This window comes from Nerophis ophidion, linkage group LG19, assembly GCF_033978795.1.
Source record: "Nerophis ophidion isolate RoL-2023_Sa linkage group LG19, RoL_Noph_v1.0, whole genome shotgun sequence".
Taxonomy (NCBI): domain Eukaryota; kingdom Metazoa; phylum Chordata; class Actinopteri; order Syngnathiformes; family Syngnathidae; genus Nerophis; species Nerophis ophidion.
The window spans coordinates 47,734,167-47,752,062 of NC_084629.1; the positions used below are offsets into that span (position 1 = coordinate 47,734,167).

Here is a 17,896-nt window from a genome sequence, read left to right on the forward strand (position 1 = left end):
ACATTGACCCCACTTTTTTACCGCTGAAGGTGCATGGGAGAGAGGCTGCACTTAGTCCACCCAATACGCAAAAATGCAGACTTTGAGAATTTTTTTTTTTCCATATAAAAGAAATATTTTAATAATATATATTCAATGTGGAAAAGAAAGTCCATTCATCCATCCATGTTCTACCGCTTATTCCCTTTCGGGGTCACGGGGGGCGCTGGCGCCTATCTCAGCTACAATCGCTCATTAAACAAAATAGAAAAGGACACCAAAACGCATCAATTGAATTAGTTTTAATCAGCCCCTTAATTCCCCTAGCAGCTATAAAATGTTGTTGAATAGACGATATTTCAAAAATCCAAAAATGTTGACACACGTAGCACGGAGGATTCTCGTCTGTGCAGCACAAGCATTGATCCTGCAGCCGTGTGTGGTACTGTCAGTTTGCCCAAAATACAACGCAAAATAGTGCTCACAAAACAGTAATTAGTGTTGATAAATCACATTGCGCGTGCTAATTATATTTGCATTTTGTCCTCAGTATTGTGGTCATTTTTATGATCAACATATATTTGGCATATTAATGAAGACAGAGACACAAAATAGATTGTGCGCCTTATTCAGCTTGCTCACTTAAAAGACACAATCCACTTTGCACAAACTTAACACATGCAAAGAGGATCTACTATCAAGTTTGCACATATTTTAGTACAAGCAAACCTTTAGTAAATCAGGGCCTGTGTCCAACTCCAACCTGAAGAATAGGATTGCACTTTGTCAGGCCTCCACCTTCATACCTGTTCAACTTGGGCGTCTCATTTGAAGACTAAGCCCCCGCTGGTAGCTCTCAACCACAAAAAGGTGGCATTCTCTCAGGGGGAAACTAAAAAAATGAAAGTAAAATAAATAAATTAAATGATCCTTTATCTACATTTTATCAAGTATCGCAACATTTATCTTCATTTGATGGCCTAATTCTTAAACTGAATTTAACCTTTAGTAGGACTTCACACACAGTAGTCAATATTAACAAAATGGAAAGGCACAGTAGTCTTACAAATATTACAAAAACATTCTCCTCAAACTAGTTTATCCTCAGGTCAGATGAATTATGCCTCACAGTTTCTGAATTCTCCACACATTTTCTCTCTCAGACACACAAAGAGAAACTTAATAGCACCGCCTACACTCTAGACATAGTAATGTTTCTTTTCAAGTTGAGTTTTACTGTACCAACTAATTAGGAGTCAACAGTTCACCTTGTTGTTTTAAAATTCTATTTATTTCATTGTGTTTACTGACCTCTTGTTTTTTAACTATATTTCATTGTGTTCTCTGAACACTAAGCATGTTAACACTTTCAGCGTGAGAAGGTTCACGTTGTATACTAACAGACAGAAAGCAAGACATGTAGAATATTACAGCGTGGGGAAATAATGGTAGCCTACATACTTGTTTTCATCACCGTTTAAACAGGACGAGCAACAGTTGCTCTTTTTGATTGTACAGCAAATTTCGACACAGCACCTGAAGCAGCAAACACACACCGCTTTAACTTACGGTTGTGTAATGTCCCAAACGATGGCTCACCTGTTGATGGCATCATATTGCGACAAAAGTAAATTGTGTCCTCCTCACTTGCTAAGGTGTTCACTTATTACAATGTAGAAGACTTTAAATACACAGCGTTTTGTTTAGGCGCCGCCGGTGATAAATTTAACTTAATCTTTTGACAATAAAAAGTACCTGGTTGGGCTCTCCTTTGTTGCTGAACCCCACCCTCTCTCATATTGTACGCTATTAAAGAACTGTGATCGGGTATATTCTGAATTTGGCCCACTAACCTACAAGACGATATTAAATATGATTGGATTTTGTTTCTGACAACTTTTCGTCTCGTTTTAAATTTGTCGCCACTGGTTTACTGAGGGCTGCGGGGAGGAGCGTGTCTTTGTGTGCGCACAGACTTGCAGAGCCTCTGAGCCGAAAGACCGAGAAGAGGTAAGGTGATAACATACGAGTGTTATAGCGTGTTCCTTTTTCAGTGGATTTCTAAATGACTGCCGATAATTTTGGCAACTTGTCGTATACCTAATCAGTGGCCTAGTGGTTAGAGTGTCCGCCCTGAGATCGGTAGGTTGTGAGTTCAAACCCCGGCCGAGTCATACCAAACTCTATAAAAAAAATGGGAGCCATTATCTCCCTGCTTGGCACTCAGCATCAAGGGTTGGAATTGGGGGTTAAACCACCATAAATGATTCCCGGGCGCGGCACCGCTGCTGCCCACTGCTCCCCTCACCTCCCAGCAGGTGATCAAGGGGATGGGTCAAATGCAGAGGACAAATTTCACCACACCTAGTTTGTGTGACAATCATTGGTACTTTAACTGTATATATACATTTTGTGGGTTTATTAAAATATAATTCCTCAACTTCAAACATTTTGATTTGCAGGGGCACAACGTTTATTTGAGGGGGCTCAGCCCCCTCTTTTCCCTAGTTAGAGCCGGGCCTGCTTGATGTTTTTTGACAATGGACCTGGCAACAAAAAAGTGCCTCTTGACTTCCTGCCAACAGTCTTTCCTTTCTGCTGAGCTTTATCTCATCTCACTAAACCGGTTACAGTAACATTCTGCATTTAATGTTATCAATGCACCAAACACAAAAGCAATGCTCCACCTCTCTGATTGCAAGCGCTCCAGCAGGCATTGGCTCCAGTGATTGCTGTGACGGTAGAACGACTTGATATGGCTTTGGTTCTGAGCTTTCCATAATGTACCCTTTTCTGTTTTCACCTCACAACTTTTATGGCATGAAGCTTAACCCAGATTCACTTTCTCACGCAACAGAATGGACTGAGGGTTAGACAAGATGCGTACACAATCACACATCAAAATAATTTGCACCGTTTAAGGAAATTGTAGTTAAATGCGTTAAATTTGACAGCCTTAGTTAAAAAACAACAACCTCCTAGTTTTACCTGTTGTCAAGTGTAGGTAAATGACAATATGTGCAACCTTGGATAATATTTGGAAAAATAAGTCTTACCCATCCAGACCCTTCCATGTTATTGCGCCTTTACAGATTTTCAGCAAGAATGCCTCGTCCCACATCTGTAAATCAAGCAAAGTTGTTACTCTTACCTGCTACCTGCTCCCTCTTAAAAAGGTCAGCTTTCGTGTGACACTCGCTCCCTTTGCAAGTCTCAAACCTATGGTATTTGTAGGTAAACTTCAATATGTCTGACTCAACAGGATCTCCCCCCACCTGTCCAGGAACTAGTCTTTCGTTCGCTAGCAGATAGCTCACTAGCAGGCGTGACACTGCAAGCTTCCTCCATGTTGGTGTTGTGTTCCATGCTGCCTCCTCTTCCCTTCTCTCTCTGTCACAATGCTGACTGGTCCACTGTGCTGGCGCTGAAGATGTGCTGTCTGACCGCCATCTGCATCTTCCACACTAGCGATGCTGCAGGCGATTGTGGCTCCTATTATCATACATTGCGCAAAACAAAGGGGATGGATGGCCGGGGCCTACCCACAATTCCCTTGTCCATAAATACATACATAAGGTACTCTAACACATACTCATGACGCACTGATCCTCATGTTACTTTATAAAACAATTTTATTTGATCACGTCAGCTGATGGAAATATTTGAACAGACTACAGTTCCCTAATCTTAATTTCTTTGAGGGACCTGTGTTACTGGGCTTCACACACACACACAATCAAAAACATACTTGCAAGAAATAATTTTTCCAACACAATTGTAAGGGGTCTAACTCAACTGTGCTAAGTGACAAGAACTAGGTTAAAAAGACTGATAAACAGAAAGCTAAACCGTGTATGACAATGCGGTCTTTAGCTTGGATAAAAAAAAAAATCAAAAATCAAATGATGCTTAACCCCTGACACCGCAAGCACGATACGCATCACCTCAGACGCACAAAGGGGAAAAGTTGCTTCGCAGGCAAACATCTATGACAATAAGATCAGGGAATCATGTCTTCATTATAATGTACAGTCCTTCTTCAATAAACATGTCCCAGTTAGCTGTCTGACTTGTGTGTTGCTCTAATTATTTCAGCCTCAATGTAACCTGCAGCTTTCCTGACAATTCCTTTGCTCATCGTAAGAACTGAAGCCTGTTGAATGGATACAGGATAAAACAAACAGTTATTCTGCACTTGCATGGACTCAATCTGTACTCTGCTACAAAGGTTGCTGTGACAGCCCATCACAACTTACCGACATAATATCTAATAGCGCCGTGAGCCATATCCACCACCACCACCGCCTCCGGAGCTATAGCCGCCTGAGAATAAAATATTTGACTAAGTTCTGTTATGATTACTTAGTAAAGACACAATGGGACGGAAAACTTACCTCCATATGGTCCACCTGAGTTTCTGCCTCCTAAACTGTTTCCCTTCATGGGCCCATAGCTGGATTGACGGCCACCACCGTAGCTTCCAAAATCATTGTAATTTCCACCCCCTCTGTATCCTGACGTTAGATAAGGTGTTTATTTATTAGTGATTAATACAGCACCATTTCCTTTGAATTCACATCTCGATATTCTGGTGACAATTGAAAAGTTTACCTCCATCGTTTCCTCCATCAGAGCCACCACGATATCCACCACCATGATTGCCATACTCAGGACTTCCACTTCTATAGTTGGACCGACCTCCATAACCTCCTTGTCCTCCTCCATAATTTCCACTAGGACCTAGAAACAGGACATTCAACAAACGTTTGTCTACCTTAGTAAGAATGCAACGATAACCGGTTTTATAATAAACCGCGATTTAAAACATCACAGTTGTTAAATTACACCGCGTGTTTCAGTCCTTACGTGGACATTATGCTGGTACGTTATGTTCGGCACAACCTGCACTGAACAAAAACAGAGTTACACCAGCGGTGCACTCACTAATGGAGAAAAACTAGTATGCTACATCAGCTTAAAACATGGCAGTAAGACAAAGCAGCGAACTGTTCCCACCCCCAAAAAAGCTGAAGTCAGTGTGGGAACATTTCAGAATCTTCAAAAATTACAAGGAAGTCATTTAAGACAATGGCTCATCCATTAGCAAAACCGGCCTAAAGAAAGTTGCAGCTATATTGTCTAATACGTACAAAATGGTGCAGCGTTTGCGGGATCACCACCCAGCTTTAAGCGCTAAAGTAAAGGTAAGACATAACTGAGTTAAACTAGGTTAGTGGCAAGTTACTTAATGAAAAAATTAGTTGGCAAAGAGTTAACTATGAACATGTCACTTACAATTGGTAGCTTAGCATTGAGTCAGTTTAGTGTAAACAAAAAGCACCGTACTGCTCTCGAGGGCTTCATTCAGTGACCGTTTAACACTAGAGATTGTTTGCTCCTGTCTGTCTTAAATTAACTATAAGCATTTTAAGTTAATATAGCAAGTGCAAAATACTAACATATCAGGATCTTTTAGAATAACAGCACTATACCATGAGATCTAATCATGTCAATCAATCAAAGGTTAATTATATAGCCCTTAATCACAAGTGTCTCAAAGGGCTACAAAAGCCAAAACATCCTCAGCTCAGAGCCACATCAGGGCAAGTGAATTCCACTTATTAACACGGCACTCAGTAGATTATTGAAATAGGTATTGATGACAGTTAATGACAATACCTGACAATTAGTGAAGTGAATTGTATTTATATAGGGCATTTAGAGACTCAAAGCACTTTACATGGTGAAACCCATTATCTGCATTTTTAACGTTTGTTATTTTTTACTGTCATTATGTTATTTGATTACTGTTATTAGCGACAGGAATAAACATCAACATTTCTAAGAAATGCCTGTAATTTTGTAAATGTTGTGAAATTAATCTATGTCCGACAACCGTAAAACCGTGATTACTTAAGACCATAATTTGGCAGTCAAAATCTAATATCTGTGCATCCCTATATTATGTAAGCCATTGTTCTTTCTTCCAATGACTTACCGTCATAATCGTCATATCCACCTCGTCCTCCACCATAGTCACCTGAAAGGCCAAAGAGAGAGAAAATGGATTGAGAATAAAAAAAATATTGTGAAGACGTGTATTTTAGAGCTCATCACAACTAACTATGTTCAATTGAAAAGTGTACACTAATCCCAGTGGAACACTGCTTCACTTAAAGTCACTCAATTTAAAATGTTGGAGTTCAGTAAATGTCAAATGATTCGCCACCTGTTTTGCTTTTTCTTTGAACTGTTGACACTTGCAAAAGATGATTGTCATATCGCTGATAAACACAGCGAACACCAAAGGATCAACTCTGGGCATGTGCTGCCGCCTCAACAACCGTTGTCAGATTAAAGGCCTACTGAAATGAGATTTTCTTATTTAAACGGGGATAGCACGTCCATTCTATGTGTCATACTTGATCATTTCGCGATATTACCATATTCTTGCTGAAAGGATTTAGTAGAGAACATCGACGATAAAGTCCGCAACTTTTGGTCGCTAATAAAAAAGCCTTGCCTTTCCTTGAAGTAGCAGACCATGTGCGCATGACATCACGGGTTGTAGGGCTCCTCACACTGTTTATAATCATAGCCTCCAGCAGCAAGAGCTATTCGGACCGAGAAAGCGACAATTTCCCCATTAATTTGAGCGAGGATGAAAGATTTGTGGATGAGGAAAGTTAGAGTGATGCACAAAAAAAAAAAAAGAAGAAAAAGTGACGGTTCCGGGCGGCGGCAGTGGTAGCGTTTCAGATGTAATTAGACACATTTACGAGGATAATTATGGAAAATCCCTTATCTGCTTATTGTTTTAATACTGTTTTAGTGAGATTCTAAAGTCATACCTGAAGGTCGGATGGGTGCGGTGAATGCCAATGTCTCAGAGAGAAGCCAATAGAGGAGCCAAGATCACAGATGCCTTTTTGACAGCTACAGGAGCAGGTCCCATAATCCACTGAAGTCTCCGGTAAGAGCTGACTTAATATCACAATTTTCCCATCCAAAAACTTGCTGGTTGACGTAGAGAAACATGTTCGCTTGACCGCTCTATGTTAAAGCTTCAAAACAAAGAAACACCGGCTGTGTCTCGCTGCTAAAGGCAGCTGCAATCCACCGCTTTCCACCAACAGCATTCTTATTTATAGTCCCCATTATTAATTGAACAAATTGCAAAAGATTCAGCAACACAGATGTTCAAAATACTGTGTAATTATGCGATGAAAAGAGACTCCTTTTAGCCGTGTGTGGTGCTGGGATGATATATGTCCGCTACAACCCTAGACGTGACGTACACGCGTCATCATTCCGTGACGTTTTCAACAAGAAACTCAGCGAAAATTAAAAATTGTAATTTAGTAAACTAAAGCGGCCGTATTGGCATGTGTTGCAATGTTAAGATTTCATCATTGATAAATAGACTGTGTGGTTGGTAGTAGTGGGTTTCAGTAGGCCTTTAAATGTTGAGGTACAATTTTTTAAAGTTGTTATATGAAACTAATAATGGTTAACAATTTTCACATCTCAATATTAACAAATGTATTTATTTTGACTCTTCGTTGGTCCGTAATGTTGAAAAGGGAGGTATAAATTCAAAATTAATTACCCTCGTTATTTAAAACAATGTAAGTTGGAGTCCAAAGCAGAGGTCTTTAAAGTTTTCCAGGCCAAGGACCCCTTACCTAAATAATTTGTCCTTAAGGTACCTTGTTCAATACTAAGCTATTCAAATAAAAACAGTCTATAATGTGTTACTTGTTGGAAAATGACCTCATTTGAGAAACAACATCGTGAGGCCCTTTTACAGGAACATTCCCATTTACCATGGTAAAATGAAATATCCCTCTGTTTCCACCAAAAACTAACCAGGTAAATAATGTTCCACCAAGAACTAATTGGGTTTGTAGTCGCTAGGTAAACTTTAAAAGTTCCTGCAGAAACTATTGAGGGGTTGGCTGTGTTGTCAAACGCTGATTGGTTGAACAATGTTGGGGCGTTTGTAAAACTTTGTCTTCCAAATTTCAGCCGCTATTACGGTATGTGGGGACAACTTTTTTATTTCTTATTTTGTGTATTACTTGACAAGGGCAAGACAGAAGAATGATACTGTAGGAACTTTCAAATTGCAAGTATTTTTTTATGTAAAGATTTTATATGCTACTCACCTCGACCATAGTTTCCACCACCTCCGTAGTTATCATTTCTCCCCATGTAGTTACTAGAGCCTCCACTCCTTCCTAAAACGAAGATGGCAGTCATATTTAAGTTAGCAGACAGTGTACAAAGCTGACTGTATGAATGACCTAGTACAGGGGTCTGCAAACCTTCTTTCAGCCCCCCATTAGATTTTTTTTTTAACATCGCTGTAGGGAAAATTTGCAATTTTAAAAATAGTTCTATAATTTCCGACTATCTGTGAGAATGTGTACAGGCTGAGTCCTGACTGGTGATTGGATGAGTGCAAGGAAGGCAAGGAAAGGTGAGGAGTAGCCGGTGTGTACAGCGAGAGAGAGATGGTGGCTTCTTCTGTGCTTATGTATTAATACCAAAACAGAAAAATCTCTAAAGAAAATTTGGATTATTTTGCCAGTAAAAAAAAAAAAAAAGAAAACAAAACAAAACAAAAAAAGAATAAAACATTTTTTTTTTTAAATACATAAGTTCTTATTCAGTTAATGTTTTGGTCATTGAATTCTCTTTCTTGAACAGGAATTGAAAAACAAAAAGATAAGTTAATCTGATTTTTATTTATAAAAATTTAAAACAAAAAAAATTCTTTTTTTTTGGTGTCAAAAAAATCAATAACTTCATCCAAATGGTTAAATTGTCATTGTATTTTTAATATAGTTGTAAAAATTCATTTTTTGTGTCAAAGAAATCAATAACTACATCTAAATGGGTAAATGTTCATTGTATCTTTAATATAAGTGTAAGAAGTAAAATAACAAGTCAGGCCAAACGAAAAATGGACCAAAACTAAAATTTCCTATGCAAGGACAAGACCGTGGGATTGACCCAAAGGAAAAAAAAAAACCCACTAGTGTTGTATCCTGCATCAGACAGACCAAATGATCATGTTTTATATGTAAACGCAGCATAAAACCCGCATTTTACCTATATGCCAGCAGTCTCGTCTTAATTAGCAACATTTGGTTTTGGAATATGAAAAACATGTTTTTCCGTTATATTATTTTTTTTTTATATGAAAATCTAAAATTAAAGTCTTCTTTTTTAAAGATGAATGCAGCTGAGATAGGCTTTAGCAACCCCCCCCCCCCCCGACCCCAAAAGGGACAAGCGGTAGAACATGGATGGATGGATTTACTACTCTTTGACAGTAAAAAAAAAAAGAATACGTTTTTCAATTTAATTTTTGAGTTTCAAAGGAACAAAAAAAAAAAAAAAAAAATTTTTGCTTTTCAATTCCCATCCATGAAAAGAAAATTCAAAGACCAAAACATACACTGACTTGTTACATTTTGTGGCTTCATACCATTTTTTGTTTCGTGGAAGAGTCTTTTTTGAAAGTAAAGGTTTCGGACCCCTGCCCTGCGATGAGGTGGCGACTTGTCCAGGGTGTACCCTGCCTTCCGCCCGATTGTAGCTGAGATAGGCGCCAGCGCCCCCCGCGACCCCAAAAGGGAATAAGCGGTAGAAAATGGATGGATGGATGGGTTTCGGACCCCTGATCTAGTGGAATGTGTGCTTACCCCTGTTATTGGACATCGCATTCATTTCTTGCCTTGACAGCGCCTTCCTGACTTCACAATTGTGCGAATTGATGGTGTGGTATTTCTGAGCTGCATGGTATAAATGGAGATATTCACCACATCCATTTGAACGCCAGATAGCAAGCTAAGTCGGTCATCACTTACCGATAATTTTGTCTACGGTGTCATGATCGTCAAAAGTGACAAAGCAGAATCCTCTCTTTTTTCCGGTGGAGCGTTCCTCCATGACTTCGATGCATTCGATTGTTCCATATTTCTTGAAATGGTCTCGGATATGGTACTCTTCAGTGTCTTCCTTGATACCGCCCACAAAGATCTTCTTCACTGTCAGATGAGCCCCCGGTTTATTGGAGTCCTAGAACAAGAGGGATGAACAGACGCACGTGTACACCCATGTGTGTTCCTGTGGTGCACTTTGGGTACCTCTCTGGACACGGCCCTCTTGGGTTCAACAACTCGGCCATCTACTTTATGAGGCCTTGCCTTCATGGCCTCGTCAACCTCCAACACAGAGGAGTAGGTCACAAAGCCAAAGCCTCTTGACCGCTTGCTGCCGGGGTCTCTCATCACCTAAAAAACAGTGCAACAAAACACAGAAAATGTAACTACTGTCCATAGAAATTCAGTAACCAAACTGTATTTTCCTTATGCAAGCAATTAGATCAATTACACACTTAAAACATACCACACAGTCTGTGAGTGTACCCCATTCCTCAAAATGGGCCCGTAAACCCTCCTCTGTGGTTTCAAAGCTCAGGCCGCCAATAAACAGCTTCCGAAGCTGCTCCGGCTCTTTCGAATTACAGTCCTGCATGTTTAACAACACAATGAAAAACCTTTAACTACACTCATGAACATGCATTGTATTGTTATGCAATTTTATCACTCACGGTTCACAAGTGAGATCCAATAAAATGGCTGTACCAAAAATGACCTCATAAGTACGGGGGACAATAGGTGAAAACGTGCAGCAACATCCGAATGCGCCAAACACAGATATTATCCAAAACAGAAGTTTGCCAAGCTCCTATAGAAGCAGACGTGTTGGATGTCCATCTTTAAAGCCACGATGCCCAGAGTGGAAATAACATTTATTTTAAATGTCTAGCTATAAACACTTGGTCTTTAACTATGTACATCAGCTGCGGTGCGTAATAATGTAAAATATTGTGGCTAAGTGTTTAACACTTCTTCAGGTCCGGCTCCCCTGGGAGCATGGCAAGCTTTCACTTTGTTCCGTGAACATGCAACATTTATTTTTGGCATTTGTAGCATTAAGTAATTGCTGCATTTGTATAGTTACATAATTTTTGTGCTTGAAGCGTTTGGAGGTTGCTGTGCGTTTTAACCCCCGTCAGCTACACGATGCTCATACTTGGTTACCACCATAAATAAAATATGTTTATTATTGTGGCTGTAGTACACATTGCATCATAATCAGTGATATGTACCATGTTTGAGTAACAAAATGAAAATATCTAAAAAAATCAGCATGATACATATTAAGTTTTCACCTCCACTGTTTTTAAATGACTATACGACAGTGCCACTTTTAACACTACTGGATTTATAGCACAGCTGAAAAGCATTTGACTGTACTTGTGCTCCTTATGTTGTGGCCAGTGAGTGTAAATCAAAATACATATTTAGTAATACCAGTGGTGTGCCGTCAGGGTCAGCAGGGCCTTCTCTGCTGGCCTAACATAACCACAAATCATGATCATAATTAGAGATAAAATTATTTTTTTAATTTACTTTCCCTAAATATCTTATTCATATTATCTTCATGTCGTATAATGCTCCTTCCAGTACTGTTTTTAGTTTTAGTTTGTATCCGATCAGAATTCAGCTAGCTTATGTTGCCATGCGTTGTGGCTTGTGCAGCCCTTTGAGACAATGGTGATTTAGGGTTATATAAGTAAACTCTGTTTGATTGTTGCTGTAGCAAATCTGCGAAGATCCTTCAGAATCAACAATGCGGGCGTCTGTGCACTGTAAGTAAACGGGGACATACAGTTGATAGACAGTTGCAGTAGCCAATCAGATAACGAGTTGTTGTCAGTAAGGCCTTCTAGATGGCCTCACGTTGATTGTGATTGGATACTCATCGGGACAGCTAGCTGATTATTTTGAGAATATATAGAGTTGATAGACAGTTGCGATAGCCAATCAGATCACAAGTTGTTGACAGTACCCTATTTAAGTAGCCTGATGCTACTTAAATCTTTCCGCAAATCTTTCATGAGACTGTGATTGGAAACTCACTTGTCATTCCAAAGTGAGTATCCATTCACAAGTTTCAATTTCGCAGGAAGCGTTACGCCGTAGCCAGACCGAATATATGAGCAAGGCCATTTCAAAGAAGGATTACCCCAAAAAAGGAACAAGTGGCAGAAAATGGATGGATGGATATTAAAGAGAAACTACATCTTGTGAGACGATGTCGGCCAACCCCGGAAGCTAGCTCAGCTGCTCTGGCCACGAAATGGGGAATGGCGTCTAATAGGTTCTACTAAATGTGAGTTGAAATATTTTATTTTTTCTAAATTTATGTGTTTTTGCAATTTGAATTTTGACATTAAACGAAAGATATGTTTTAATTGATTTTCCCATGTGCCAGAAAGAAAAACGAATTTTACACTGTTGAAGTTGTACACAGTAGGGCACAAATGTGTTACTGTATAGTATTTCTCCAGCAATGGTTATGTGGGGACATAAATGATGGTATTTTCAGAGATAATCTTTGAAGTCGGATATCACTGAAGGCCTAGGTGGGAAACCCACAGCCCACCACCGAGTAATACACATTTAGTTAAAGGCCTACTGAAACCCACTACTAACGACCACGCAGTCTGATAGTTTATATATCAATGATGAAATCTTAACATGGCAACATATGCCAATATGGCCGATTTAGTTTACTAAATTGCAATTTTAAATTTCGCGCGAAAGTATCATGCTAAAACGCCGTGGTATGATGACGCGTGCGCGTGACATCACGCATTGTAGAGGACATTTTGTTCCAGCACCGGTCCCATCTATAAGTCGTCTGTTTCATCGCATAATTCCAAAGTATTATGGACATCGGTGTTGCTGAATCTTTTGCAATTCGTTCAATGAATAATGGAGACGTCAAAGAAGAAAGCTGCAGGTGGGAAGAAGTGTATCGCGGCCGCCTTTAGTAACACAAACACAGCCGGTGTTTCATTGTTTACATTCCCGAAAGAGGACGGTGAAATTTTACTATGGAACACAGCGGTCAAACGAACACGGTTGGATTGGACCACATACACAAAGTACAGTGTGTTATGCAGCGATCATTTCGAAAGATCGTCTTTCGAAGAGGGTCCCTTGCGAAGGGCAGAGATGGGCATCGCCACCACCCGTCGACTGGTGCTGAAGAAAGGTGTGGGGCCGACCTTCGGGTTGTACAGGTAAGACCATATAATCTCACTAAAACACTAGTAACACAATGAGCAGATAAGGGATTTTCCAGAATTATCTTAGTAAATTTGTCTAATAACATCTGAATCGCTCCCACTGTATAGTCTTAATTTTTTTCTTCTTCTAGTCCTTCACTCTCACTTTTCTCATCCGCAAATCTTTCATCCTCGCTAAAATTAATGGGGAAATCGTCGCTTTCACGGTCCGAATCGCTCTCGCTGCTGGTGGCCATGATTATAAACAATGTTCAGATGTGAGGAGCTCCACAACCCGTGACGTCACACACATCATCTACTACTTCCGGAACAGGCAAGGCTTTTTTATCAGCACCAAAAGTTGCAAACTTTATCGTGGATGTTCTCTACTAAATCCTTTCAGCAAAAATATGACGATATCGCGAAATGATCAAGTATGACACGTAGAATGGACCTGCTATCCCCGTTTAAATGAGATAATCTTATTTCAGTAGGCCTTTAAGTACTATGCCAACGTTTTGTTTTAGTAATGTGCAAAAACTAATTCCCGCGTAGTGTGTAAAGCGGCAGTGCCAGAAACCTGAGGGTTGCAGCTCCGCTCCCCGCCTATTGACATCCAAATCGTTGCCGTTGTGTCCTTGGGCAGGACACTTCACCTTTGCCCCCGGTGCCGCTCACGCTGGTGAATGAATGATGAATGAATGATAGGTGGTGGTCGGAGAGGCCGTAGGCGCAAACTGGCAGCCACGCTTCCGTCAGTCTACCGTGGCTACAAATGTAGCTTACCACCACCAGGTGTGAATGAATGATGGGTTCCCACTTCTCTGTGAGCGCTTTGACTATCCAATAATAGAAAAGCGCGATATATATCTAATCCATTATTATTATTACATACGCTGCTTTCAGGGGAATCACTTTTAGGCACAACAGCGGGGAAAAAACCGGGAATCACTATTTGGCACAATGGCGGGAAACGAGGTGTTTGATTACTAGCCAGGCCCGTCGATTTTTTAAAAGCGTTCCGACTCGCTTCACCTCGACACGTAAATCAGTTTTAATCCGACAAAGCGTTATCTTTACAAGTGTGCGTTTTAAACACGGTTCGTGTATTCGCGCATTAAATAAGTCGGGCACACGACGGCGCTAATGCTAATGCTAACTAGCTAGCTAGCGAGCTAGCCCGCTAGTTCCGACCACCGCCAGCAACGCGAGCACAAAGCGCAAAGTTGAAAGGAGCATAACGCGATAGTTCACGTCAAAGCGCGGCGATGGCGTCACTGCTACCGACATGCAAGCATATGCATAATCAAGAAATAATGTAGTGAATCCGACCTCCGGCTTGACATCCATTTTACAGCAGACTTCTGTGGGTTCACGCGGCGGGGGGAGGGGCTGATCACGTGACCCGCCAGCTCCCTGACGTCACTCAGTATCCGAGCCCGCACAGCACGGAACTGTCCTATATAGACGCAGAGGGAAATAAACTTCACTTGCTAAATAAACATAAATAAATACTGATTCCATCACCAGATCGCACAAATATGTGGCATTGTTTCGTCTTACATGGAACGTTTATGTAAGTTAATTTTTGGTCGTTGCTGGCTGGCTATGGAGATCTTTGTGGAAACTTGCGTCCCCTGGTGGTGTCAAGGGGAATTACAGCTTGCAATACAATTGCTGTAATGTTAATACACTGTTTTGTAGTTGTTGGCTCCTAGTTGCCTGGGTCAGTGGTTCTCAACCTTTTTTCAGTGTTAACATTTTTTTAATTCAAGTACCCCCTAATCAGAGTAAAGCATTTTTGGTTGAAAAAAAGAGATCAAAAAGTAAGATACAGCACTATGTCATCAGTTTCTGATTTATTAAATTGTGTAACAGTGCACAATTTTGCTCATTTGTAGTGGTCTTTCTTGAACTATTTGGAAAAACAGATACACAAATACTAAAAACTTGTTGAAAAATAAACAAGGGATTCAATCATGAATAAAGATTTCCACACATAGAAGTAATCATCAACTTAAAGTGCCCTCTTTGGGGATTGTAATAGAGATCCATCTGGATTCATCAACTTACTTCTAAACATAAACATAAAGAAATCTTTAACATCAATATTTATGGAACATGTCCACAAAAAAATCTAACTGTCAACACTGAATATTGCATTGTTGCATTTCTTTTCACAGTTTATGAACTTATATTCATATTTTGTTGAAGTATTATTCAATAAATATATTTCTAAAGGATTTTTGAATTGTTGCTATTTTTAGAATATTTTAAAAAATTCTCACGTACCCCTCGGCATACCTTCAAGTACCCCCATTTGAGAACCACTGGCCTAGGCTACTAGGAGCTGGCCGCTAAAATAAAAGAGAATATCAACCTTGTGGGATTATTGGAGAACATTTAGTCCAGGGGTCGGGAACCTTTTTGGCTGAGAGAGCCATGAAAGCCAAATATTTCAAAATGTATTTCCGTGAGAGCCATATCATATTTTTTTTTAACACTGACTACAACTAAATGCGTGCATTTTTGAGACCAACATTTCTAGAGAATAATAAGTCTCTTAGCCCTGCGATGAGGTGGCGACTTGTCCAGGGTGTACCCCGCCTTTCGCCCGATTGTAGCTGAGATAGGCGCCAGCGCCCCCCGTGACCCCAAAAGGGAATAAGCGGTAGAAAATGGATGGAATAAGTCTCTTATTCTTTTTGATAACATTGTCATTCTAAAGCTAACCAATAATAAATATAATATTTCTTACCATTAATGCGACTTCTTGAACAGGTGCGACAGAAAACAAATGGTTGGATTAAAATGCATGAGAAAGTTTTATAATTTGAAAGTTATTTTTAAGACTGTGATTACCAGCGGAATTATTCATGACTTATCGTGTTAAGCAATGTCCGCTAAGATTTATCTGAGAGCCAGATGCAGTCATCAAAAGAGCCACATCTGGCTCTAGAGCCATAGGTTCCCTACCCCTGCTCCAGCCTTTTAGACCAGTTGATCTGCTACCAACTATCTTTGGTATAATTTTTTCTCTCACTGGCGCGTTGTTTGACAGCTCTTCTTCGTTGGTTGTCCTGCAATTTCATTGGCTGAATGTTGTGGGATGAAAACAATCACAGCACAAAAGTTCCCTACCCCTGATTTAGTCGTCATATTTTATACTCTTTATACTTTGGGGCGGTATAGCTCGGTTGGTAGAGTGGCCGTGCCAGCAACTTGAGGGTTCCAGGTTCGATCCCCGCTTCTGCCAACCTATAGTCACTGCCGTTGTGTCCTTGGGCAAGACACTTTACCCACCTGCTCCCAGTGCCACCCACACTGCTTTAAATGTAACTTAGATATTGGGTTTTTACTATGTAAAAGCGCTTTGAGTCACTGGAGAAAAGCGCTATATAAATGTAATTCACTTCACTTCACACTCTCGGCAGGGTTCTTGAGGGTGCATGGGAGTTTGCCCAACCAGTCTACGTGTGCTTTGTGGACTTGGAGAAGGCATTGGACCGTGTCCCTCGGGAAGTCCTGTGGGGAGTGCTCAGAGAGTATGGGGTATCGGACTGTCTTATTGTGGCGGTCCACTCCCTGTATGATCAGTGCCAGAGCTTGGTCCGCATTGCCGGCAGTAAGTCGGACACGTTTCCAGTGAGGGTTGGACTCTGCCAAGGCTGCCTTTTGTCACCGATTCTGTTCATAACTTTTATGGACAAAATTTCTAGGCGCAGTCAAGGCGTTGAGGGGATCCGGTTTGGTGGCTGCAGGATTAGGTCTCTGCTTTTTGCAGACAATGTGGTCCTGATGGCTTCATCTGGCCAGGATCTTCAGCTCTCACTGGATCGGTTCGCAGCCGAGTGTGAACCGACCGGAATGAGAATCAGCACCTCCAAGTCCAAGTCCATGGTTCTCGCCCGGAAAAGGGTGGAGTGCCATCTCCGGGTTGGGGAGGAGACCCTGCCCCAAGTGGAGGAGTTCAAGTACCTCGGAGTCTTGTTCACAAGTGAGGGAAGAGTGGATTGTGAGGTCGACAGGCGGATCAGTGCGGCGTCTTCAGTAATGCGGAGGCTTATTGTGGTGAAGAAGGAGCTGAGCCGGAAGACAAAGCTCTCAATTTACCGGTCGATCTACGTTCCCATCCTCACCTATGGTCATGAGCTTTGGGTTATGACCGAAAGGACAAGATCACGGGTACAAGCGGCCAAAATGAGTTTCCAGGTCTCTCCCTTAGAGATAGGGTGAGAAGCTCTCACATCCGGGAGGAGCTAAAAGTAAAGATGGAGAGGAGCCAAATAAGATGGTTCAGGCATCTGGTCAGGATGCCACCCAAATGCCTCCCTAGGGAGGTGTTTAGGACACGCCTGACCGGTAGGAGGCCACGGGGAAGACCCAGGACACGTTGGGTAGACTATGTCTCCCGGCTGGCCTGGGAATGCCTCGGGATCCCCCGGGGAGAGCTGGACGAAGTGGCTGGGGAGAGGGAAGTCTGGGTTTCTCTGCTTAGGCTGCTTCCCCCGCGACCTGACCTCGGATAAGCGAGAGAAGATGGATGGATTTAGTTGTTAATTGGCAGTCCAACTTTGCAAATGTAAACACAGTGCAGGATTGCTTGTATCGGAGATTGTAGATGCAACCAATTTATTTTTTTGTTTTTTTTCAGGTATCAGTTCGATATCGTATCAGGACACCTGTAGTTCAGTGTTTTTTAACCTTTTTTGAGCCAAGGCACATTTTTTTAATAAAGAAAATCCGGAGGCACACCACCAGCAG

General features: G+C 41.0%; 1 protein-coding gene and 1 long non-coding RNA gene across 5 annotated transcripts; one reads left to right on the forward strand and one right to left on the reverse strand.

Annotated features, from left to right (window-relative positions):
- The first annotated feature begins 113 nt into the window (after positions 1-113).
- On the forward strand, positions 114-4,044 carry LOC133538502 (uncharacterized). Of its 2 annotated transcripts, XR_009803019.1 has the most exons (3): positions 114-1,989; positions 3,072-3,155; positions 3,242-4,044. It is a non-coding gene; the product is annotated as an uncharacterized LOC133538502 (long non-coding RNA). The 2 variants fall into 2 exon arrangements; XR_009803020.1 differs by having other exon boundaries at positions 114-3,155.
- Positions 267-14,618, reverse strand: hnrnpa3 (heterogeneous nuclear ribonucleoprotein A3). 3 transcript variants are annotated; one of them, XR_009803018.1, is made up of 12 exons: positions 14,465-14,618; positions 10,399-10,521; positions 10,137-10,283; positions 9,858-10,068; positions 9,693-9,782; positions 8,148-8,219; positions 5,978-6,019; positions 4,591-4,719; positions 4,374-4,493; positions 4,236-4,302; positions 3,036-3,100; positions 267-871 (listed from the first exon to the last, which is right to left on the reverse strand). XR_009803018.1 is itself a non-coding variant. In XM_061880190.1 (11 exons), exons 1-10 carry the CDS (start codon positions 14,480-14,482, stop codon positions 4,247-4,249), a joined length of 1,008 nt encoding a protein of 335 aa, XP_061736174.1. In that variant the 5' UTR covers positions 14,483-14,618; the 3' UTR covers positions 267-3,100; positions 4,236-4,246. The 3 variants fall into 3 exon arrangements, 2 of the variants coding, with proteins under 2 accessions (XP_061736174.1, XP_061736173.1); XM_061880190.1 differs by having other exon boundaries at positions 267-3,100; XM_061880189.1 differs by lacking the exons at positions 267-871; positions 3,036-3,100 and adding an exon at positions 3,594-4,132.
- Between the last annotated feature and the right edge of the window lie 3,278 nt (positions 14,619-17,896).